Source organism: Salmo salar, chromosome 15 (genome assembly GCF_965601325.2).
Source record: "Salmo salar chromosome 15, fSalSal1, whole genome shotgun sequence".
NCBI lineage: Eukaryota > Metazoa > Chordata > Actinopteri > Salmoniformes > Salmonidae > Salmo > Salmo salar.
The window spans coordinates 67,654,139-67,679,946 of NC_138305.1; the positions used below are offsets into that span (position 1 = coordinate 67,654,139).

General features: G+C 44.8%; 1 protein-coding gene across 3 annotated transcripts in view; it reads left to right on the plus strand.

Moving 5' to 3' along the window:
- The window catches only part of LOC106571839 (OTU domain-containing protein 5-A), a 96,455-nt gene that overhangs the window by 47,364 nt on the left and 23,283 nt on the right, over positions 1-25,808 (plus strand). For all 3 annotated transcript variants that reach the window (XM_014145310.3, XM_014145311.3, XM_014145309.3), the window contains 3 exons: positions 19,794-19,858; positions 20,587-20,743; positions 20,909-21,057. In XM_014145310.3, coding sequence (XP_014000785.1) covers positions 19,794-19,858; positions 20,587-20,743; positions 20,909-21,057 — 371 coding nt within the window. The remainder of the gene's footprint in view (positions 1-19,793; positions 19,859-20,586; positions 20,744-20,908; positions 21,058-25,808) is intronic.

Below are 25,808 nucleotides of genomic sequence, written 5' to 3' on the forward strand. Positions count from 1 at the left end.
CGTGCATTGATGAGGATGTCACGTCCTGACCAGTAAAGGCGTAATTTGTCATTGTAGTATGGTCAGGGCGTGGCAGGGGGTGTTGTTTTTGTGTGTTTTGGGGTTGGTTTATTTAGAGGGGATTTGTTCTAGTTTCCATTTTTCTTTGTTAGTTTTCTATGTGTGGCCGAGAATGGTTTCCAATCAGAGGCAGGTGTCTTTCGTTGTCTCTGATTGGAAGTCATACTTTGGCAGCCCTTTTTCCTTTGGGTTTGTGGGTGGTTGTATTCTGTATAGCCGTGTGGCTTACGGAACTGTTTGGTCGTTTGTTTATTTTGTTTGAGTGTTCACTCTAAATAAAGAAAGAAGATGAGCACTATACGACGCTTATGACAGAGGAATTGAAAAATAGTTTTGTTGAGGCAAAAGGAATGTCAAATAAGTCTGGCTGCACAACTTATTGGCAAACATACTGCAGATTGAGAATTAACTACACTATGAAACAAAGATACATGGCATAAAGGATGAAAGTAAAACACTTTGGAGCATCTTAAATTAAATGTTGGACAAAAAGGCAAGCTCGACTCCATCATTCATTGAATCATATGGCTCATTCATCACAAAACCCACTGATATTGCCAAATACTTTAATGATTTCTTTCATTGGCAAGATGAGCAAACTTAGGCATCACATGCCAGCAGAAACGCTGACACTACACATCCAAGTATAACTGATCAAATTATGAAAGACAAGCATTGTAATTTTGAATTCTGTAAGGTGTGTGGAAGAAGTGGAAAAAAATGTCTATCAACAATGACAAGCCATCGGTATCTGAAAACTTGGATGGCAAATTACTGAGGATAATAGCGGACAGTATTGCCACTCCTATCTTCAATCTAAGCCTACTAGAAAGTGTGCTCTCGGCCTGGAGCGAAGCAAAGGTAATTCCGCTGCCCGACCAATCAGCATGTTACTAACCCTTAGTAAACTTTTGGCCATTTTCTGTTGTTGTTGACCAGGTACAATTCTATTTTACTGTAAACAAAGTGAGAACAGACTTAGAACAGACTTTCAGCACACTTATAGGGAAGGACATTCAACAAGCACAGCACTTACACAAATGATTGATAATTTATGATAAAAAGTTTGAGAGCTGTTTTGTTAGACTTCCGTGCGGTTTTTGACATAATCGATCATAGTCTGCTGCAGGAAAAACATATGTGTTATGGCTTTACACACCCTGCTATATTGTGGATAAAGAGTTACCTGTCTAACAGAACACAGAGGGTGTTCTTTAATGGAAGCCTCTCCAACATCATCCAGGTACATTCAGGAATTCCCCAGGGGAGCTGTCTAGGCCTATTACTTTGTTCAATCTTTTTTCAATCTTTACTAACAACATGCCACTAGCTTTGAGTAAAGCCAGTGTGTAGATGACTCAACACTATACACGTCAGCTACTACAGCGAGTGAATTCGCTGCAACACATAACCTCTATGGGCTAGGTGGGACGCTTGCGTCCCAGCGGCGGTACGTGAGACAGCCACTGGCAGCCTGTGGCGCGATTTTCAAAACCTTAAAAATCCTATTGCTTCAATTTCTCAAACATATGACTATTTTACAGCTATTTAAAGACAAGACTCTCGTTAATCTAACCACACTGTCCGATTTCAAAAAGGCTTTACAACGAAAGCAAAACATTAGATTATGTCAGCAGAGTACCAAGCCAGAAATAATCAGACACCCATTTTTCAAGCCAGCATATAATGTCACCAAAACCCAGAAGACAGCTAAATGCAGCACTCACCTTTGATGATCTTCATCAGATGACAACCCTAGGACATTATGTTATACAATACATGCATGTTTTGTTCAATCAAGTTCATATTTATATCAAAAACCAGCTTTTTACATTAGCATGTGACGTTCAGAACTAGCATACCCCCCGCAAACTTCCGGGGAATTCGCTAACATTTTACTAAATTACTCACGATAAACGTTCACAAAAAGCATAACAATTATTTTAAGAATTATAGATACAGACCTCCTCTATGCACTCGATATGTCCGATTTTAAAATAGCTTTTTGGTGAAAGCACATTTTGCAATATTCTAAGTACATAGCCCAGGCATCACGGGCTCGCTATTTAGACACCCGGCAAGTTTAGCACTCACCATAATCATATTTACTATTATAAAAGTTTGATTACATTTTGTTGTCTTCGTCAGAATGCACACCCAGGACTGCTACTTCAATAACAAATGTTGGTTTGGTCCAAAATAATCCATCGTTATATCCGAATAGCGGCGTTTTGTTCGTGCGTTCCAGACACTATCCGAAATAGTAAAGATGTGCCGCGCGCATGGCGCAATTCGTGACAATAAAATTCGAAATATTCCATTACCGTACTTCGAAGCATGTCAACCGCTGTTTAAAATCAATTTTTACGCCATTTTTCTCGTAGAAAAGCGATAATATTCCGACAGGGAATCTCCTTTTCGGCAAACAGAGGAAAAAATCCCAAAGGCGGGGGCGGTCGGGTCATGCGCATAAGCCCAGTGTCCCTTGATCGGCCACTTGAGAAAGGCGATAATGTGTTTCAGCCTGGGGCTGGAATGACGACATTCTGTTTTTTCCCGGGCTCTGAGCGCCTATGGACGACGTGGGAAGTGTCACGTTAGAGCAGAGATCCTTAGTAAATGATAGAGATGGAAAAGAAGTTCAAGAAATGGTCAGACAGGCCACTTCCTGTAAAGGAATCTCTCAGGTTTTGACCTGCCATTTGAGTTCTGTTATACTCACAGACACCATTCAAACAGTTTTAGAAAATTTAGGGTGTTTTCTATCCATATGTAATAAGTATATGCATATTCTAGTTACTGGGTAGGAGTGGTAACCAGATTAAATCGGGTATGTTTTTTATCCAGCCGTGTCAATACTGCCCCCTAGCCCTAACAGGTTAACAAAGAGCTGCAGTGGGTTTCAGAATGTATATATATTTCAAAAACTAAAAGCATTGTATTTGGGACAGTTGAGGTGACTAAACTGCTTGGAGATAACCCTGGATTTTTTATGTTAATTTTTTTTATTTCACCTTTATTTTACCAGGTAAGCTAGTTGAGAACAAGTTCTCATTTACAACTGCGACCTGGCCAAGATAAAGCAAGTCAGTGTGACACAGACAACAACACAGACTTACACATGGAATAAACAATAAACAAGCCAATAACACAATAAACAAGTCAATGACACAGTAGAGAAAAAAAAGTATATATAGTGTGTGCGCAAATGGCTTGAGGAGGTAGGCAATAAATAGGCCATAGTAGCGAAGAATTACAATTTAGCAGATTAACACTGGAGTGATAAATGAGCAGATGATGATGTGCAAGTAAAGACACTGGTGTGCAAAAGTGCAGAAAACTAAATAAAAATAGTATGGGGATGATGTAGGTAGATTGGGTGGGCTATTTACAGATGGACTATGTACAGCTGCAGCGATCGGTTAGCTGCTCAAATAGCTGATGTTTAAAGTTGGTGAGGGAAATAAAAGTCTTCAGCTTCAGATTTTTGCAATTCGTTCCAGTCACTGGCAACAGAGAACTGGAAGGAAAGGCGGACAAATGAGGTGTTGGCTTTGGGGATGACCAGTGAGATATACCTGCTGGGATGTGTGCTACGGGTGGGTGTTGTTATCGTGACCAGTGAACTGAGATAAGGCGGAGCTTTACCTAGCATAGACTTATAGATGACCTGGAGCCAGTGGGTCTGGCGACGAATATGTAGCGAGGGCCAGCCGACTACAGCCTACAGGTCGCAGTGGTGGGTGGTATAAGGTGATTTGGTAACAAAACAGATGGCACTGTGATAGACTGCATCCAGTTTGCTGAATAGAGTATTGGAAGCTATTTTGTAGATGACATCGCCGAAGTCGAGGATCAGCAGGATAGTCAGTTTTACTAGGGTAAGTTTGGCGGTGTGAGTGAAGGAGGCTTTGTTGCGAAATACAAAGCCGATTCTAGATTTGATTTTGGATTGGAGATGTTTAATATGAGTCTGGAAGGAGAGTTTACAGTCTAGCCAGACACCTAGGTATTTGTAGTTGTCCACATATTCTAGGTCAGAACCGTCCAGGGTGGTGATGCTAGTCGGGCGGGCGGGTGCTGGCAGCGAATGGTTGAAGAGTATGCATTTGGTTTTACTAGCATTTAAGAGCAGTTGGAGCCACGGAAGGAGAGTTGTATGGCATTGAAGCTCGTTTGGAGGTTAGTTAGCACAGTGCCCAAGGAAGGGCCAGAAGTGTACAGAATGGTGTCGTCTGCGTAGAGGTGGATCAGGGAATCGCCCGCAGCAAGAGCGACATCATTGATATATACAGAGAAAAGAGTCGGCCTGAGAATTGAACCCTGTGGTACCCCCACAGAGACTGCCAGAGGTCCGGACAACATGCCCTCCGATTTGACACACTGAACTCTGTCTGCAAAGTAGTTGGTGAACCAGGCTAAGCAGTCATTAGAGAAACCAAGGCTATTGAGTCTGCCGATAGGAATACGGTGATTGACAGAGTCAAAAGCCTTGGCCAGGTTGATGAAGACAGCTGCACAGTACTGTCTTTTATCGATGGCGGTTATGATATTGTTTAGTACCTTGAGCATGGCTGAGGTGCACCAGTGACCGGCTCGGAAACCGGATTGCACAGTGGAGAAGGTACGGTGGGATTCGAGATGGTCAGTGATCTGTTTATTAACTTGGCTTTCGAAGACTTATGAGAGGCAGGGCAGGATAGATATAGATAGATATGTCTGTAGCAGTTTGGGTCTAGAGAGTCACCCCTTTTGAAGAGTGGGATGACCGCGGCAGCTTTCCAATCTTTAGGGATCTCGGACGACACGAAAGAGGTTGAACAGGCTGGTAATAGGGGTTGCAACAATGGGGCGGATAGTTTTAGAAAGAGAGGGTCCAGATTGTCTAGCCCAGCTGATTTGTACGAGTCCAGGTTTTGCTGCTCTTTCAGAACATCTGTTATCTGGATTTGGGTGAAGGAGAAGCTGGGGAGGCTCGGGCGAGTAGCTGCGGATTGTAAACTGTTATGATGAAAGCATGTTGATAAAACAGTAGCTAAGATGTGGAGAAGTCTGTCCATATTAAAGCTCTGATTTGCTTTTTTAACAACACTGTCAACAAGGCAGGTACTACAGGCTCTAGTTTTGTTGCACCTGGACTGCTGTTCAGTCGTGTGGTCAGGTTCCACAAAGAAGGACCTCAGAAAATTACAATTGGCTAAGAACAGGGCAGCACGGCTGGCCCTTAAATGTACATGGAGCGCTAACATGAATAATATGCATGTAAATCTCTCATGGCTCAAATTGGAGGAGAGATTGACTTCATCATTACTTGCTTTTGTAAGAAGTGTTGACATGGTGAATGCACCGAACTGTCTGTTTAAACTACTAGCACACAGCTCGAACACCCATGCATACCCCACAAGACATGCCAGATTAGGTCTCGTCACAATCCCCAAGTCATTAATAGACTTGGGGATGCGCGAAGTAACCCAGGGCCATAGCTACATGGAACTATATTCTTCATCAGGTAACTGATGCCAGCAGTAGAATTTGGATTTAAAAAACAGATAAAAATACACCTTATGAAACAGTGGAGATGAGAGACACACACAGGCACATATACACATGATTAGACATGCACTTTACACACACGTATTGTAAATATGTGGTGGTGGCCTGAGGAAACACACTGAATGTGTTGGATAAGGTGTTATGAAATGTAATTACATGTACTTTTTTAAACTATGTAAATGTCTTATGTTGCTGGAACCCAGGAAGAGCAGCTGCTGCCTTGGTTGACATTCACAAGTTCGCTCGGCCAGACGGAATACCAGGGCGCCTTGTTAAAACACGCACAGCATGCACTAGCTGACAAGTGTCGTCACGGACATTTTCAATCGTTCCTTGTCCCAGTCTGTAATCCCAACTTGTTTCAAGCTGACCACCATTGTACTTGTTCCAAAGATCTCCAAGGTAACCTGCCTAAATGACTATCGCCCTGTAGCACTCATATATGTAATCATGAGGTGCTTTGAAAGGCTGGTCATGACACAACAACACCATCATCCCAGGCGCCCTGGACCCACTCCATTTCGCATACCGGCCCAACAGATCCACAGATGACGCAATCTCAATTGTACTTTACACTGCCCTCTCCCACCTGGACTGAGGGGGAAACAACTATGTGAGAATGCTGTTCATAGACTACAGCTCAGTGTTCATCACCATAGTCCCCTCCAAGCTCATCACCAAGCAAGGGCACCCTGCGACTGAATACTACCCTCTGCAACTTGATCCTAGACTTCCTGATGGGCCGGCCCAGGTGGTGAGGCTAGGTAACAACACAGGTGTGTGTTGCCTACCCTTCAGGTGTGTGCGCTTTGTCCTCTCCTGTACTCCCTGTTCACCCACAACTGCATGGCCACGCACGACTCCAACACCATAAAGTTTGCTGATGACACGACGTGGTAGGCCTGATCACCAGTGTGGTGCCAGGACAACAACCTCTCCCTCAACGTCAGTAACACTAATGCCCCCATCCACATCCACATCAACGAGGCTGTAGTGGAGCAGGTCGAGAGCTTCAAGTTCCTTGGTGTCCACATCAAGCCTGCACAGTCGAAGAGGGCATGACAGCTTCTCTTGCCTCTCAGCAGGCTGAAAAGATTTGGCATGGGCCCTCAGGTCCTCAAAAAGTTTGAGAGCATCTTGACTGGCTGCATCACCGCTTGTTATGGTAAATGTACCGCCTCGACTGCAAAGCCTACAGAGCTTGGTGCAGACAGCCAGTACATCACTGGGGCCGAGCTACCTGCCATCCAGGTGTTATGTATGGTACGACGTGCTGTACGTCATACTGTATGTTGTTATGGTTTACGACAGTGTGCTGCTTTACGGATGAATGGGTTGTCAGAATGAGTGGCACATGTCATTAAATGACAGAGTGATGTACAATGTGAAACTGTGCAGATGTGCGTTCTTCTACAGCTAGGCTAGATATAACATTGGCGACGAGGATGGGATGAATTCAGTTTACCACCGCCAGCACCATTCCTCGCCGTGCCTGGCGAACCTCCAGTCCCGTGGAATAACTGGCTCGAAAGCTTTAACACTTATCTCGAAGCTATGGACTTTTCTACAATCTCCAACAAGCGGAGGACAGCACTGCTCCGTCACTGCCTCGGTACAGAGGGACAGAGGATTTTCAGAGCGCTTGGATCGGCTCCTACATTCACTGCTGCAGTCAGCCTCCTACGGAACCACTTCGCCGGGAAAGAGCGAGTGCTCCTCCGACGCTACCGGCTACGGAAGAGACACCAACGGTCGGGTGAGTCCATTCAAAGCTACGTGGCTAATCTGAGGGATTTGGCTAGCTCTTGTAACTACGGGACTCTTCAGGACGAGATCATCAGGGATCAGTTGATAGAGGGGACGTTATGTGAAAAGACAAGGGAGAAACTACTTTTGAAATCGGATAATTTACAACTAGATGGAGCTATTAAATAGCACTCCAGGTTGAAGCGGCGTTGGAATGCTCTTCTATGCTAACAGACAGCTCTGCAGCATACACTCGGCCCCCAGCCATTCTCACACAGCAGCTTCAGCCCGAGCAGGCACACTACAATGATCATGCGCTGCGCACGGCCTCCCACGTCGATAGCTGCATGGACACAGACACCGGCATGCCTGTGCAGCAGGCACACAGACAAACAGACAGAAGTAGCTGTGGCAACTGTAGGGCTAGCTCTCACAATTCAAGGGCTTCAAACTGCCCAGCCCGTGGGAAAATATGCAAGAACTGTTCAAAATACAATCACTTTGCGAAAGTGTGTCGTTCTGCCCCAGCTACAAGCTCCACCCAGCACAGGCCCTTAGTTTCATCTCACTCTCAACATGTACACACGGAAATCCGAACTGTCTCCACCAACCATGTTATTCAGGACATGCACTGTGCAGCTGGGTGAGGTGGGTTTGCCTTTGCTGCTGGATACTGGCGCTGCGGGGTCGTTGCTCAACCTTGCCACTTACTACAAGTTTTTCAGTCACCTACCACTCCAACAGCCTTCCACTGCCCTGTGTGGGTACGGTAGATCCAAGATAGACATTGTAGGCACCCTCCAGGTCCCAGTACACTACGGCACCAAGCATCTGCCATCATTCACATTTCATGTTGCAAAGCGGGGTGCCAACCTCTTGGGCCTCGACCTCTTCACAGGCTTGGGATTCACACTGAGAGATGTCAGTGGGTCAGCTATCCACCAGGTTAACTGCACATGGCAACAGAACTGGCCAACTCTGTTTGATGGACTGGGCTGCCTCACAGCCTTTACTCACAGGCCCCTAGTGAATCCGGAAGTGACCCGTCATGCAGCCCCTGCGGCGCATTCCCTTTGCACTGCGTGATGACGTCACAAAAGATCTCCAGGCACAGTTGGATGCAGGCATCATTGAGCCAGTCAACGCTGCCCCCTGGATTTCAAACTTGGTCATTGCAACCAAAAAGTCAGGTGTAATCCGGACCTGTGTGGATCTCCGTGCTGTGAACAAGGCCGTTGTCCCGGATAAGTACCCGTTGCCTACAGCTGAGGAGCTGACCGCACAATTCCATGGCTCCACGATCTTCACGAAGCTTGACCTTCGTCAGGGTTATCTTCAGGTACCCCTCCATGCAGCTAGCAGAGACCTCACGGCCTTTGTCACACATGCTGGCGTGTTCAGATATACACCCATGCTTTTTGGACTTAGCTCCGCCCCCAGCTGCTTCCAGAAGGTGATGAGCACCATCCTCGCTGGAATACCTGGGGTGGCGGTCTATCTGGATGACATCGTGGTCCACGGCCCTGACCTCCACATCCATGATTATCGACTCCACAGAGTATTCAGCGCTCTACTGCAGAACAACCTGACCCTTAACGGTGGAAAGTGCACCTTTGCAGCTCCAGCCATCGAGTTTGTGGGGTTCCGCCAGTCGGCCAAAGGCATTGCCCCATTCATGTCGAACATTGAAGCTGTCCACCGGATCCCGGAACCGACCTCAGCCTCTCAGGTTGCCTCATTCTTGGGCATGACAGCTTACTACCTCCGGTTTCTGCCCCACTACTCCCAGACCACAGCGCCCCTTCGCCAGCTCCTCAAGAAGGATGAGCCATGGGCCTGGATGGCAGCCTGCTCAGACGCGGTCCGCTCACTGAAGAGCCAGCTCACCACAGCCCCAGTCTTGGCTCACTTTGACCCTGTCTGCCCCACCATTGTCACATGTGACGCCTCAGCTGGAGCACTAGGAGCTGTCCTCTCACAGCTGCAGAAGGGCATTGAGAGGCCCGTCGCCTTTGCCTCAAGGGCCCTGAGCCCCACAGAACAACGGTACTCTGGGCGAACGAGAAGCACTGGCCTGTGTCTGGGCGTGCGAAAGGTGGCACCTCTACCTATATGGCCGTCTGTTCACGCTCCGAACCGACCACCAGTCCCTCACAACGCTACTGTCGGCATCAGGAACTGGCCACAAGCCACTTCGGCTGCACAGATGGCCCGACTGCCTCAGACAGTACGACTATCAGCTGAAGTTCACTCCGGGGAGGGATAACGTGGTGGCAGACCTCCTCTCACGCTCCTTTGACGCTCCTACTCCGACCGTCTTGCCAGACGACAACGAAACAGAGCTTGTACAAATGCTTTACGCTCCTCTTCAGTCAGTCGTCTCACTGGAGGAGCTGAAGCAAGCATCGGAACAGGATCCCACACTGTCTACCCTGCGCACCTACATACGCACTGGATGGCCAGCACACGTGCCGGAAGAGCTGGCGACTTTCGCCAGGGTGAAGCACGAACTTTCTTGCTGGGAAGAAGTCTGTGTCTCTCGAGGGTTTTGCACTGTGGTCCCAAGTGGTCTGCGTGCGCGTGTTCTATCCATGGCACTTGGGCATAGTGAAGGTCAAACAGCGATGTCGAGACCTTGTGTGGTGGCCAGGCATCGACCACGACATTGAAACCCTGGTCAGGGATTGTGCTGCATGCCTCCTCAGTGGGAAAACAGGACAGTCCGCCCCACCCCCCCCTGCAGCCCCTCGCATGGCCGTCCCGCCCCTGGGAGCACATCCAACTGGACATCTGTTGCGAGATCCATGGACACGCAAACGCAGTCCCTCACCATCAGCGCTTCCTGGTGGTGGTGTATGACCTCCACTCTAAGTGGCCAGAAGTGGTTCCTGTCGGAACTGTCACAGCACAGGCCATCGTGGACATCCTAGACAGCCTGTTCACAAGGTGGGGCCTACCCCTCACCCTTACCACGGACAATGGGCCCCAGCTAACCTCTGCCGAGTTCTCTTCATATCTCAGCAACAATTGAATCAAACACATCCGCACGGCCTACTACAACCCACAAGCTAACAGAGGGGTGGAACGCTTCAACCAAATGCTGAGGAACGGTATCAGAGCGCACCTGGTCCAGGGGTGCACGTTCCATACTGCTTTGAATCAAACGCTAATGCACTACAGAGCAAGCAAACACACAACAACACAGGTCTCCCCGGCATCCCTCATGCTAGGTTGTGAGATGGAACTGCCATTGGACAGACTCAGAACACAGAGAGTAGCAGAACCGGCGACTATGTGCACCCAAGAACAGCAGGCAGTGACCAGGGACCAAAGAGCAATGAAACAGCGTTTTGACAAGGCACACAGGGTGAAGAAGTCGATCATCCAAGTGTCTGACTGGGTCCGAGCCCGACGGCCTCAGCGCTGCAACAAAATAGCCTCATTCTGGTCGGACCCCTTGCAGGTCAGTCGACAACTGGGGCCCGCCACATTCATGTTGAGCAATGGATCACGCTGACACGCCAGCCGCCTCAGAAAAGTCCCTGCCCCTCGAGGAATATGAATGCACACAGAACAGACATGCAGGCCAGAGACGCCACCGGATGGACCTCCACTACCACCCGAGCCCCAGCCTCTGTGGGCTCCCCAAGGGCCAGAGCCACAAGCGGTGGCGGTTGAAGAAAGGCCTATGCGGGCACGAACTCGCCCTGCTCATCTGGGGGACTACTTAACCTCTTTTCATTCTTAGCCTCTGGTAGGTGTCTTAGTCAACGTCCAGGTTAATGGACTGAACTGGCTAGTTTGGAGAGTCCTTCCGTTTAAGGGTTAATGTTTATTTCTTACAGGTATCACTCTAGGTTCTTGCCCTATGGACATTTTATATATGGTACCAGTCCCTGGTTTTGGAAAGGGGGGGGGGAAATGTTATGTATGGTACGACGTGCTGTACGTCATACTGTACGTTGTTATGGTTTACGACAGTGTGCTGCTTTACGTATGAATGGGTTGTCAGAATGAGTGGCACATGTCATTAAACAAGAGTGATGTACAATGTGAAACTGTGCAGATGTGCGTTCTTCTACAGCTAGGCTAGATAGAACACCAGGACCTCTCTATCAGGCGGTGTTAGAGGGCCTGAAAAATGTTTGCAGATGACTCAACACTATACACATCAGCTACTACAGTGACTGAAATGACTACAACACTCAACAAAGAGCTGCAGTTACTTTCAGAGTGGGTGGCAAGGAGTAAGTTATCCCTAAATATTTCTAAAACTAAAAGAATTGCATTTGGAACAAAACACTCACTAAACCCTAAACCTCAACTAAATCTTGTAATAAATAATGTGGAAATTGAGCATGTTGAGATGACTAAACTGCTTGGAGTAACACTAGATTGTAAACTGTCATGGTCAAAACATATTGATGCAGTAGTAGCTAAGATGGGGAGAAGTCTCTATGATAAAGCGCTGCTCTGCCTTCTGAACAACACTATCAACAAGTTTTGTCGCACCTTGACTACTGTTACGTCGTGTGGTCAGGTGCCACAAAAAAGGACTTACAGTCGTGAAGAGGGCATGGCAGTTCCACTTCCCCCCCAGGAGGCTGAAAAGATTTTACATGGGCCTTCAGATCCTCAAAAAGTTTGGCTGGGGGAGAGAAAAGTGAGAGAGACAGATTAAGTGAATGAATAATGCTTGTGGTGGAAATCAGCTTTGAAATCTGCATACTTTTCATTATTGTTTGGATATTATCACAAAGTACTAGGGTAGTGAATTTATGTTAGTTTCAGCTGTAAGATAGCAAGGAAAGTTAATCTACAAAGCTGGAAGCTACCTGTATCTTCTTCCATTATAAAGTGTTCTAGCCTGTATGGACGTTGTTTTGCGAACAGTAATTAACAGCTTCAACATTTCTACATGCCGCGTCACATTATTTAAGTGTGTTAACTTCTTGCAGCATGAGTGGGGAGCTAAACATGATGCAGCCCAGACTCCCAGTGAAGGCTAGCAATGGATATGAGGTGCAGGCACGGTGCGCTCTGTGGGAGACATCGTTTGCACTGATAGACAGACCTGAGACACACATTTGACAGAAGTACCGAAAGTAACAAAAATTCTAGTACTGAAACGTTTTTCATGTTCTAGTATCAAAAAAGTATCGAAGTATTGGTATACTGTTCAATACTAATGATGAGTGTAAAAGTGTGTGTATATGTGAATGTGTCTGGGTAATAGGGATCAGAGGTATCCAGATTTTCATATCGTCATACCTTCCTTTTCTTATCCCGGGATTTACAGTATTACAAGGTTGCAAGATCGAATCCTCGAGCTGACAAGGTAAAAATCTGTCGTTCTGCCCCTGAACAAGGCAGTTAACCCACTGTTCCTAGGCTGTCACTGAAAATAAGAATTTGCCTAGGTAAAATAATAAAAAAATGACCGGCTTAGTACACAAGGGGCGCCCAAAAATGCAACAAAAGCCCATTGGGTGTCTATAACCAGAATGCTAACAAAATTAGCACAAGTAATAGCAAAATTTCATGGAGGCTGCTAGCTAAATATGCTAACGAGCACAAACGAAAATAAACGAATTGCTAAAACTGCCGATCCAGCTCATGAAGTTATACATATATAGGTAGGAGCTACCGAATATAATTTTTGGTGAGTTTGGACATTTGTAAGCGAATGTCAACACGAGACATTGTGCAAATGAACAAAGTTTTGACGCATGCTTGTCTGAAGGAATAACAGTACTGGCTCTGGAGCAGCATGTGTACACGCTATGTCTGTGTGGAGTCTGGAATCACTAGGGAAACGGCCTGCCTGCTTGGCTCGGAAAAGATGGGGGTGCAGCAGACAGGCCGAGAATGTTTTGTAAACGCAGATCTAAAATGCTTGTTATTGTAATTTCTGCTCGGCATCAGACTAAGTTTGTGCTTCAGTTGCACTTCTCCATTCAGATGAGAATTCACAAATGTGCATTCTATCAGCAGAGCTCTGACTGATGTGTAGCTACTTTTCTCTGGTACCTTTCTAGGTGTAGCCAAACTACTTTTACCGGTAAAATGCTAGATTAACTTTAAGCAAAACATTAGGAAATGTAGCTCGCTACATTCTTTCTATGATAAACATTAGAAATATGATGGCAATGCATCATTTTTGTAAAAAATACCTTGCTTTTTCATTGTAAGCTCATTTACTTGTGTGGCTGCTAAATAAATAGCGTTGCACTTCTGTTGTCATGTGATGAAAGTGAAGCCATTTTCTACCAAATGTGTTGCACTAAGGCTGTCAAACAATTAAAATAATGAATTGCGATGAATCACATTACATTCTGTAGTTAATTGCCATTAATCGCCAATTTTGTATTTCATCAAATTTTGTGCTAAAGAAAAAAAGCAGTATATTGTGTTATAGGTATGTAAGAACTGAAGCACAAGAAATATTCTGTATCAGAATGTTTTTAAGACAAATAGAGTTAAGAAAAATATTTACTAAATAAACTAGAAGTAAAAAATAAAAGTGCAATGATAAAATAACAATAACGAAGCTATATACATTCGCTACCAATTCAATGTGCGGGGGTACAGGTTAGTCGAGGTAATTGAGGTAATATATACAAGTAGGTAGGGGATAATTCATAGATTAATAAACAGCGAGTAGCAGCAGTGTAAAATAAGGGGGGGGGGCGGGGGGGGTCAAAGGGTAGCCATTTGATTAGCTGTTCATCAGTCTTATGGCTCGGAGGTAGAAGCTGTTAATATGCCTTTTGGACCAGGAAGCTTGGCCCCACGCACTACCCTCTGTAGCACCTTGCGGTTGGAGGCCGAGCAGTTGCCATACCAGGAGGTGATGCAACCAGTCAGGATGCTCTCAATGGTGCAGCTGTAGAACTTTTTGAGGATCTGAGAACCCATGCTCAATCTTTTCAGTCTCCTGAGGGGGAATAGGCATTGTCATGCCCTCTTCACAACTGTCTTGGTGTGTTTAGACCATGATAGTTTGTTGATGTGGACACCAAGGAACTTGATGCTCTCAACCTGCTTCACTACAGCCCTGTCGATGAGACTGGGGGCGTTTTCAGCCCTCCGTTTTCTGTAGTCCACCATCATCTCCTTTGTCTTGATCACGTTAACCTGTCTGGGCTAGGGGGCAGTATTTTCACGGCTGGATGAAAAACGTACCCAATTTAAACAGGTTACTACTCTGGCCCAGAAACGAGAATATGCATATTATTAGTAGATTTGGATAGAAAACAGTCTGAAGTTTCTAAAACTGTTTGAATGGTGTCTGCGAGTATAACAGAACTCATATGCCAGGCCAAAACCTGAGAAAATTCCAAGCAGGAAGGGGAAAGTCTGAGAATTGTAGTTCTTCTTTTCATTCTCTATCGAAACTACAGTGTCTGTGGGGTGACGTTGCACTTCCTAAGGCTTCCATTGGCTGTCTAAAGCCTTCCGAAAGTGGTTTGAGCATTTTCTTGTCACTGGGCAGATAATAGCTCAGTTACTGAGTGGTCTGCCTGGCAACAAAGGGATTGGATATGCTCGGTCCCGCGAGTGCGCCCCTCCTTCTTTTTCTTCTTGAATGAATATGATATTGTCCGGTTGGAATATTATCGCAATTTTATGTTAAAAATACCATAAAGATTGATTTTAAACAGCGTTTGACATGCTTCTAAGTACGGTAATGGAACATTTTGACTTTTCGTCTCTCGTTCCACGCTCGCGCGTTATGCCTTTGGATAAGTGATCTGTACGCACGAACAAAACGGAGGTATTTGTACTTAAATATGGATTATTTTGAACAAAAACAACATTTCTTGTGGAAGTAGCAGTCCTGGGAGTGCATTCTGATGAAGATCAGCAAAGGTAAGAGAATATTTCTAATACTAATTCGGAGTTTAGGTTGCCCCGAACTTGGCGGGTGTCTGAATAGCTCACCGTGATGGCTGAGCTATGTACTCAGAATATTGAAAAATTTGCTTTCTCCGTAAAGCTATTTTAAAATCTGACACAGCGGTTCCATCTATCTATAATTCTTCAAATAATTGTTATATATTTTGTCAACGTTTATGATGAGTATTTTTGTAAATTGATGTGCACATTCACTGGACGTTTTGGTGGGGATACATTTTCTGAACATCACGCGCCAATGTAAAATGCTGTTTTTGGATATAAATATGATCTTTATCGAACAAAACATACATGTATTGTGTAACATAATGTCCTAGGAGTGTCATCTGATGAAGATCGTCAAAGGTTAGTGCTTCATTTAGCTCTGTTTTGGGTTTTATTGACACATGTCCTTGCTTGGAAAATGGCTGTGTGATTATTTTTGTCTATGTACTCTCCTAACATAATCTAATGTTTTGCTTTCGCTGTAAAGCCTTTTTGAAATCGGACAATGTGGTTAGATTAACAAGAGGTGTATCTTTAAAATGGTGTAAAATAGTTGTATGTTTGAGAAAGTTGAATTATGACATTTTGTTGTTTTTGAATTTTCCCCCTGATATTTCACTGGCTGTGTCCCACAGGTGCCATAGAAGTTAAGGGAGAGGTTTTTGTCATGGCACCACACTTGCAGGTCTCTGACCTCCTCCCTATAGGCTTTCTCATCGTTGACGGTGATCAGGATTACCACCGTGGTGTCATCTGCAAATTGAATGATGTTGTTGGAGTCGTGCTTGGCCACGCAGTCATGGGTGAACAGAGAGTACAGGAGGGGACTAAGCACACACCGCTGGGGGTCCCCGTGTTTAAGTTCAGCATGGCAGATGTGTTGTTGCCTACCCATGTGTTGTTGCCTACCCTTACCACCTGGGGTCGCCCTTCAGGAAGTCCAGGATCCAGTTGCAGATGAAGGTGTTTAGTCCCAGGGTCCTTAGCTTAGTGATGAGCTTTGAGGGCACTATGGCTTTGAACGCTGAGCTCTAGTCAATGAGCAGCATTCTCACGTAGGTGATCCTTTTGTCGAGGTGGGAAAGGGCCGTGTGGAGTGCAATAGAGATTGCATCATCTGTGTATCTGTTGGGACGGTATGCAAATTGAGTAGGTCTAGGGTTTCTGGGATAACGGTGTTGATGTGAGCCTTTCAAAGCACTTCATGGCTACAGACATGAGTGCTACGGGTCAGTAGTCATTTTTGCAGGTTACCTTGTTTTTCTTGGGCACAGGGACTATGGTGGTCTGCTCCAAACGTACGTATTACAGACTCGGCCAGGGAGAGGTTGAAAATGTCAGCGAAGACACTTGCCAGTTGGTCACCGCATGCTCGGAGTACACGTCCTGGTAATCTGTCTGTCCCTGCGGCCTTGTGAATGTTGACCTGTTTAAAGGTATTACTCACATTGGCTATGGCGAGCGTGATCACACAGTCATCCGGAACAGCTAGTGCTCTCATGCATTCTTCAGTGTTGCTTGCCTCGAAGCGCGCATAGAAGTTATTTAGCTCGTCTGGTAGACTTGTGTCACTGGGCAGCTCGCGGCTGGGCTTCCCTTTGTAATCCGTAATAGTTTGCAAGCCATGACGTCCTGTATTTACGCTTTGCCTGTTTGATGGTTGGTCTGAGGACATAGCTGGATTTCTTATAAGCGTCTGGGTTAGAGTCCCGCTCCTTGAAAGCGGCAGCTCTGACCTTTAGCTCAGTGTAATCCATGGCTTCTAGTTGTGTGGACAACATCATCAATGCACTTATTGATGATGCTGGTGACTGATGTGGCATACTCCTCAATGCCATCGGATGAGTTCCGGAACATATTCCAGTCTGTGCTAGCAAAACAGTCCTGTAGCTTAGCATCTGCGTAATCTGACCACTTCCGTATGGAGCGAGTCACTGGTACTTCCTGCTTTAGTTTTTGCTTTTAAGCAGGAATGAGGAGGATAGAATTATGGTCAGATTTGCCAAATGGAGGGCGCGGGAGAGCTTTGTACGCATCTCTGTGTGTAGAGCAATGGTGGTCTAGAGTTCTTTATCTCTTGTTGCACTTGTAACATGCTGGTAGACATGAGGTAAAACGGATTTAAGTTACCCTGCATTAAAGTCCCCGGCCACTAGGAGCGCCGCCTCTGGATGAGAATTTTCTTGTTTGCTTATGGCTTTATACAGCTCTTTGAGTGTGGTCTTAGTGCCCACATCGGTTTGTGGTGGTAAATAGACAGCTACGAACTGTTATTGACAAATAAACAGAGACTGCCACCCCCTGTCTTACCGGAGGCAGCTGTTCGGTCTTGCCGATGCATGGAAAAACCAGCCAACTGTATATTACCCATGTCGTCGTTCAGCCACGACTCGGTGAAACGTAAGATATTACCATTTTTAATGTCCCGTTGGTACGATAGTCTTGAACGGAGCTCATCCATTTTATTTTCCAATGATTGGAAGTTGGCCAATATGATGGATAGTAGAGACGGGTTACCCACTCTCCGACGAATTCTCACAAGGCACCCTGACCTATGTTCCCTGTATTGGCGTCTTCTCTTCATGCAAATGACGGAGATTTGGGCCTGGTAGGGTATCTGGAGTAAATCCTTCGCGTCCGACTCGTTAAAGAAAAAAATCTTCATCCAGTTCGAGGTAAGTAATCGCTGTTCTGATATCCAGAAGCTCTTTTCGGTCATAAGATACAGTGGCAGAAACATTATGTACAGAAGAAGTTACAAACAATGCGAAAAAACACAAAATAGCACAATTGGTTAGGAGCCAGTACAACAGCAGCGATCGCCACCGGTGCCATTCTATGATTTTGCCTGTAATCCATGGTTTTTGGTTTGGATACTTTATTATAGTTTTGAAACAAGGTCTAGTTGTGGCCGCAACCGACTACATTATGAACAACTCTTGGCGGAATGCATTGCTTGACTCAAACTGCAGCCTCGAAGCATTTCGTTCTCGAGTTCGAGTTTGTTGAGCAAAGGCTGTGTATGTTTGGTTCTACAAAGCTGTGTCCATAACATTCAATAATCAATTAATTGCATTCGTTCTTGCACATGCGATCAATTATCAGTTCTGAACATATATTTTTCTTCTCTATGCTGCCTACAGCATTATCTATTTTCCTGCACGCATACGCCTATACAGTACCTGCATGACAGACAGTTGTTGGTTGGAACATGTCTTTGGAGCCACTGAACCCGACGAGCGTGTATCAAACTTCCTGAAGGACTCATTGCGGCCAGCAAGTCAAACAAACGTCTAAAATGAAAGAGTGACTCAGAAAAACAAATCATGACTCGGTAAAAAGAGCTGTTCAAAAATAATGAATCATTCGCAAACTATTTTCACAAATTTCTGTCCCCACCCTTCTAGAGCAGGTTGAGACTGACAATGTAAATTGACCAAGAGTTTCTCAGTCTTTACGGATTTAGCATGTGATTGAAGCTGATGCTCATTTGCATATTCAGTGCTTGTAGAGGGAAAAAAAGGGACTTTTTGGAGGCTGTGGAGAGAAACCCTTTTAGCTTTGTTTGTAGTGGGCATAATATTTCTCATGTATGATATTAGAAATACCTCACATGTGACACCTAATAAGACTAAGCAATTAGCCCATTAAATTAGTTGTCTTCATCTGACTCCGTAGGATAAATCGGAATATGCAAGAAGACTATGGTTGAGTTACAGTAATAGGCAATGAAGAAATGTCTGAGAATAGAATTCTAAATACAAGTTTATTTAACTACTTTGTAAAAAAAAAAATGGATTCACATACAAGGCATAAAGTTTAAGTAAGAAGACATTATTCTAATCATGGAGAGAGAGAAATCATAGCCTGAAATGCCAGGCTCCAAAAGTCCATGGGGTGGAGAGAGAAGGAAAGAAAGAGTATCTCACCCCAGCAGGTCAGGAACAAGTAAGACAAAGAACAATTAATCTTAGACCCTTTTTATAAAAATATAAATTGTTTGGATTCAAAACCTGAGTTGTAATAATAATAGTATTACTGTAAAGTTAACCTCCAATCAGATATCAGACTTGTGTGACAATGGGGGTAGGCAAGACCAACACAGAGAATGTTGAATTCCTAAGACAACACAAATTCTTGCATACAGTTGATAAGAAGAGTTACTTCTCTGGCTGGGCTACCCTACATGTTTACATCTGTTGATCATATCAGTGACTCTTCTCAGATCTACACATATAGCTGGGGATGCAACCAAAGATAAAGCCATGTTTACATTCAATCTACCATCTAAGCATGCAAACGTGTGGCATTGCACCTGCTTTAAATAAAATGGTCCTATAGATCTGTATTGATTAAACTACATACAATTGCATTAATTATGCTTTGTCATACTTTGTCAATCAAAGGCTATTTCATACTTATTAATTTAATATAGACTTCATCAGAAAGACTATTGAAAATGAGCCTGAATAGATGAGAATGTTGTTGAACTGGTATGCATGTTGTAACACCTGATTCCCTCTTGTTTGCAGCTGATCAAGTATATGGAGATCAAGATATGCATGAAGTTGTCCGTAAACACTGCATGGACTACTTGGTAAGTTGTCTTCTTTCTTTGGTTATGTTGTGGAATTAATTCTAACCAAAGGAGAGAGACTTTTAGATTTCTTCAAAACAATTGAACTTTATTATTTAATTACTGCAGTAATGGAGCCATCAACAACCACCCTGGGAGGTGATTGTTGAGAACACAACGAGCAGAGATGATTTACTTCCTTTTATAGACTAAGCACATCCTTCTGAGTACGTGACAAACAACAGATGTGTGGAATGGGTCAAAGGTGAGGTTTTGTATGTGAGAAAGAAGTAACCCCCCCAGCCAGATAACATTTACAGTGGAGACTGTTCTAATTGCATATAAACCAGGTTTTCGCCCCAAAGACAAGGTTCCTCGTCAGCTGTCCACACCAGAGACATTTTCTCCCTGGTACCTCATAGTACACATTAGGTTATTAAATTATTGCATCTGAGCTCCTAGAGTGTGCGGCTCTCCTTTAATTTTTCAAACCTCATGGAACACAAACACCAACTCATTATATGGAATGCAGGCTGTAGGTTTTATCACCAAGCTATCATAAATCAATTGCCAGCAGCCAAGCCCCAGAGTCCCAACTCAGTCCCACAGACACAGATGAGAGAGTACTCATCAAAGCTATTTGATGCATAAACATTATTATAACATAATCTTGTAATATTCTACCATAGTTGCCAGTCAAATTTCACCTGTTGGGCTTTTTCTTAATGAAATGTGTACTGTAATTTCAGATGAAGAATGCAGACTACTTCTCGAACTACGTGACAGAAGACTTCACCACATACATCAACAGGAAGAGGAAAAACAACTGCCACGGGAATCACATCGAGATGCAGGCTATGGCAGAGATGTACAATCGGCCAGTAGAAGTTTACCAAGAGGGCACAGGTGTGTTTTTCAGTAGTGGGCCATGCCAGCTGCATGATCAGCAGAGCTGCCTGGTACTGTACACAGTTTTTAATTCTTGACCTTTGATTTCTGAATGTGTAGACATAGTAGTGCACTAAATTGATCAAGTAGTTCTGTTCACTCTTTTTTTCCCCCCTCTTCCAGAACCAATCAACACATTCCATGGCATTCATCAAAATAATGATGAACCAATCAGAGTCAGCTACCATCGTAACATTCACTACAACTCTGTGGTGAACCCCAACAAAGCCACAATTGGAGTAGGCCTTGGACTTCCTGCTTTCAAACCAGGGGTGGGTACCTACATTTTGTCTGTAGGACCTAACACTTAAGTGAGCAATATATCCTTGTAGTTTTTATATTATTAGAAAATACATATTTTTGGTGGTTACAAGTGATTGAGGACAAACGGTAGCGTAAGTGTTATGTGCCTTTTGGAGAGAGTTATTAGGTTCACCTTTATTCTCTTCCCATGATGGTGGTGATAATGACCCTGTTAACGACGGTGTGGCTCACTTCCTATGTGTGACTCAGTTGACCCCTTTGTCTCTCTAAGCACTGTTGCCTAAATTGTTGGCTTTCAGTGCATTGACATGTTACGCTTTCCAGCCTGCATTGCCTCTGAGGCACAGACGCATCCTACATTGCAGTGTCATTTCAGTGACAGACCGCTTAAGTTTAGTTAAATTATTATTTGATTCGTTGATAACATTAGCAGTTAGCTGGCATTGTTGTCAGCGTTGTCATCACTTCCATTGTCTTCATCAGCAACACTAGTAGTAAGCATTTAATGATGAATTGACTAAATGCAGCTTCTATGGGCTAGTCTTTCCTGCCTTTTAAATAGGATCAAAGTTCCTTGTGTTGTCAGTTAGCATCTGCCTTGTATTTATAAGACAAATAAGAATATTGTTGCTGAATGCAGCTTGTGTGCTTTGTGTGTGACACAACGTTCAAGCTGCTTATCTAATTGGTGAAAATGCAATGTCTGTTTATCAGACTCACTTTTACTTTATATGTTGTACCAAGAGGTTGTTTTTTGCTTAGGCCATACCAGCCTGGGTACACCCGATCTCGTCTGCTCTCGGAAGCTAAGCAGGAATGTCTTGAAGATGTCATGAAGATTACATAAAATCTTACTGAATTAATTAGCTCCCGCTCCAACTGACAGCCTGACTGTGTCTGGACGGACCCAGGCTTGGATGAAATGGATGACGTCCATGGGTCCGTCCAGACACAGTCAGCCAGCCAGCTAGGCTGTCAGTTGGAGTGGGAAAGTGTTATAAAAGTGACAGTTGTTGTGTTATCATAGCTTAATAACCTCTCAAACTCTGACACCTATGCATTTTCTAAATAATGCATAAAATTGTGAAGTACATTTTGGTTTCAAATCTACAAGTCCTACTATCACATGCTTAGTACTGTTATAAAGGTAAGAACTGTGAAACAACGTGTCTACTACAGAGCCCAAGAAACCCCTTGAAATGTACTTTTTTTGTTTGTTTTTTTCTTCGGAGGGGGGGGGTCCCCCATATTGGGGGACAAGATATTTGGAAGACTAGGTTTGAAATAAAATATGACGCCAATTACTATTCCAAAATGATTTTTTGTTGTTGTTGAAAATAATAATTGGTTTAATCTTTTACCTAATTGGTGCTCTAAACATGTGCAAATTCCCATAGGGACACAGCCATTTTAAAAGTGAAGGGCTTGTGCAACATGCCATGCCTTTTTCGTCTTACAGGAATGATATTCAGTGCCTTCGGAAAGAATTCAGACATTACATTACATTACATTTAAGTCATTTAGCAGACGCTCTTATCCAGAGCGACTTACAAATTGGTGCATTCACCTTATGATATCCAGTGGAACAACCACTTTACAATAGTGCATCTAAATCTTTTAAGGGGGGGGGGGGGGGGTTAGAAGGATTACTTTATCCTATCCTAGGTATTCCTTAAAGAGGTGGGGTTTCAGGTGTCTCCGGAAGGTGGTGATTGACTCCGCTGTCCTGGCGTCGTGAGGGAGCTTGTTCCACCATTGGGGTGCCAGAGCAGCGAACAGTTTTGACTGGGCTGAGCGGGAACTGTGCTTCCTCAGAGGTAGGGGGGCCAGCAGGCCAGAGGTGGATGAACGCAGTGCCCTTGTTTGGGTGTAGGGCCTGATCAGAGCCTGAAGGTATGGAGGTGCCGTTCCCTTCACAGCTCCGTAGGCAATCACCATGGTCTTGTAGCGGATGCAAGCTTCAACTGGAAGCCAGTGGAGAGAGCGGAGGAGCGGGGTGACGTGAGAGATCTTGGGAAGGTTGAACACCAGACGGGCTGCGGCGTTCTGGATGAGTTGTAGGGGTTTAATGGCACAGGCAGGGAGCCCAGCCAACAGCGAGTTGCAGTAATCCAGACGGGAGATGACAAGTGCCTGGATTAGGACCTGCGCCGCTTCCTGTGTGAGGCAGGGTCGTACTCTGCGAATGTTGTAGAGCATGAACCTACAGGATCGGGTCACCGCCTTGATGTTAGTGGAGAACGACAGGGTGTTGTCCAGGATCACGCCAAGGTTCTTAGCACTCTGGGAGGAGGACACAAGGGAGTTGTCAACCGTGATGGCGAGATCATGGAACGGGCAGTCCTTCCCCGGGAGGAAGAGCAGTTCCGTCTTGCCGAGGTTCAGCTTGAGGTGGTGATCCGTCATCCACACTGATATGTCTGACAGACATGCAGAGATGCGATTCGCCGCCTGGTTATCAGAAGGGGGAAAGGAGAAGATTAATTGTGTGTCGTCTGCATAGCAATGATAGGAGAGACCATGTGAGGATATGACAGAGCCAAGTGACTTGGTGTATAGCGAGAATAGGAGAGGGCCTAGAACAGAGCCCTGGGGGACACCAGTGGTGAGAGCGCATGGTGCGGAGACAGATTCTCGCCACGCCACCTGGTAGGAGCGACCTGTCAGGTAGGACGCAATCCAAGCGTGGGCCGCGCCGGAGATGCCCAACTCGGAGAGGGTGGAGAGGAGGATCTGATGGTTCACAGTATCAAAGGCAGCAGATAGGTCTAGAAGGATGAGAGCAGAGGAGAGAGAGTTAGCTTTAGCAGTGCGGAGAGCCTCCGTGACACAGAGAAGAGCAGTCTCAGTTGAATGCCCAGTCTTGAAACCTGACTGATTAGGATCAAGAAGGTCATTCTGAGAGAGATAGCAGGAGAGCTGGCCAAGGACGGCACGTTCAAGAGTTTTGGAGAGAAAAGAAAGAAGGGATACTGGTCTGTAGTTGTTGACATCGGAGGGATCGAGTGTAGGTTTTTTCAGAAGGGGTGCAACTCTCGCTCTCTTGAAGACGGAAGACCCCTTGACTTTTTCCAAAATTTGTTAGGTTACAGCCTTATTCTAAAAAGCAAAAACAAGTTTTTAGAAATGTTTACAAATGTATTAAAAATAGACTGAAATATCACATTTTCTTAACTATTCAGACTCTTTACTCAGTACTTTGTTGAAGCACCTTGGTAGTGATAACAGCTTTAAGTGTTCTTGGGTATGACGCTATAAGCTTGGCACACCTGTATTTAGGGAGTTTCTCCCATTCTTCTCTGCAAATCCTCTCAAGCTCTGTCAGGTTGGATGGGGAGTGTCGCTGCATAGCTATTTTCAGATCTCTCCAGAGATGTTCGATCAGGTTCAAGTCCGGGCTCTGGCTGGGACACTTGTCCCGAAGCCACTCCTGCGTTGTCTTGGCTCTGTGCTTAAGGTTGTTGTCCTGTTGGAAGGTTAACCTTCACTCCAGTCTGTGGTCCTGAGTGCTCTGGAGAAGGTTTTCATCAAGGATCTCTCTGTGCTTTGCTCCGTTCATCTTTCCCTCGATCCTGACTAATCTTCCAGTTCTTGCCGCTGAAAAACATCCCCACGGCATGACGCTGCCACCACCATGCTTCACTGTAGGGATGGTGCCAGGTTTCCTCTAGACGTGATGCTTGGCATTCAGGCCAAAGAGTTCAATCTTGATTTCATCAGACCAGATAATCTTGTTTCTCATAGTCTGAGAGTCCTTTAGGTGCCTCTTGGCAAACTCCAAACGGGCTGTCATGTGCCTTTTACTGAGGAGTGGCTTCTGTCTGGCCACTTTACCATAAAGGCCTGATTGGTGGAGTGCTGCAGAGATGGTTGTCCTTCTGGAATGTTCTCCTATTGCCACAGAGGAACTCTAGAGCTCTGTCAGAGTGACCATCGGATTCTTGATCACCTCCTTGACCAAGGCCCTTTCTCCCCCGATTGCTCAGTTTGGCAGGGCGGCCAGCTCTAGCAAGAGTCTTGGTGGTTCCAAACTTCTATGGTTCCAAACTTCTATTTATGAATGATGGAGACCACCATGTTCTTGGGGACCTTCAATACTGCAGACATTTTTTTGTACCCTTCCCCAGATCTGTGCCTCTACAAAATCCTGTATCGAAGCTCTACGGACTATTCCTTTAACCTCATGGCTTGGTTTTTGCTCTGACATGTACTGTCAACTGTGGGACCCTATATAGACAAGTGTGTGCCTTTCCAAATCATGTCCAATCAATTGAATTTACAAACGGTCTTAGCAAACGGTCTGAGTACTTATTATTTTTTTTCTACAAACCTATTTTCACTTTGTTATTATGGGCTATTGTGTGTAAATTGATGAGGAACATTTTTTTAAATCAATTTTAGAATGTGGAAAAGGGGAAGGGGTCTGAATACTTTCCGAATGCACTGTAGTTAAATGGACTAAAGAGAAACAATGGGTATATATAGAAGATGTGCATTCTCATCCCCAGCATCTTTTTACGTGTCTATTTTCAAAGAATAAAGCTAAGAACATTAACAACTTCATAGTTAAGAACAATATACAGTTCCCTCCACTTATATTGGCACCCTTGGTAAATATCAGCAAAACGGGCTGTAAAAAAAAACGTCTTTGCTGTTTATCCTCTTGGTCTTTAATTCATAATATTCACAAAATATCTTACCTTTAAGTTAAGTAAAATGATTGAAAGTAAATAAATATAAATATTTTTTTCCCAAAACA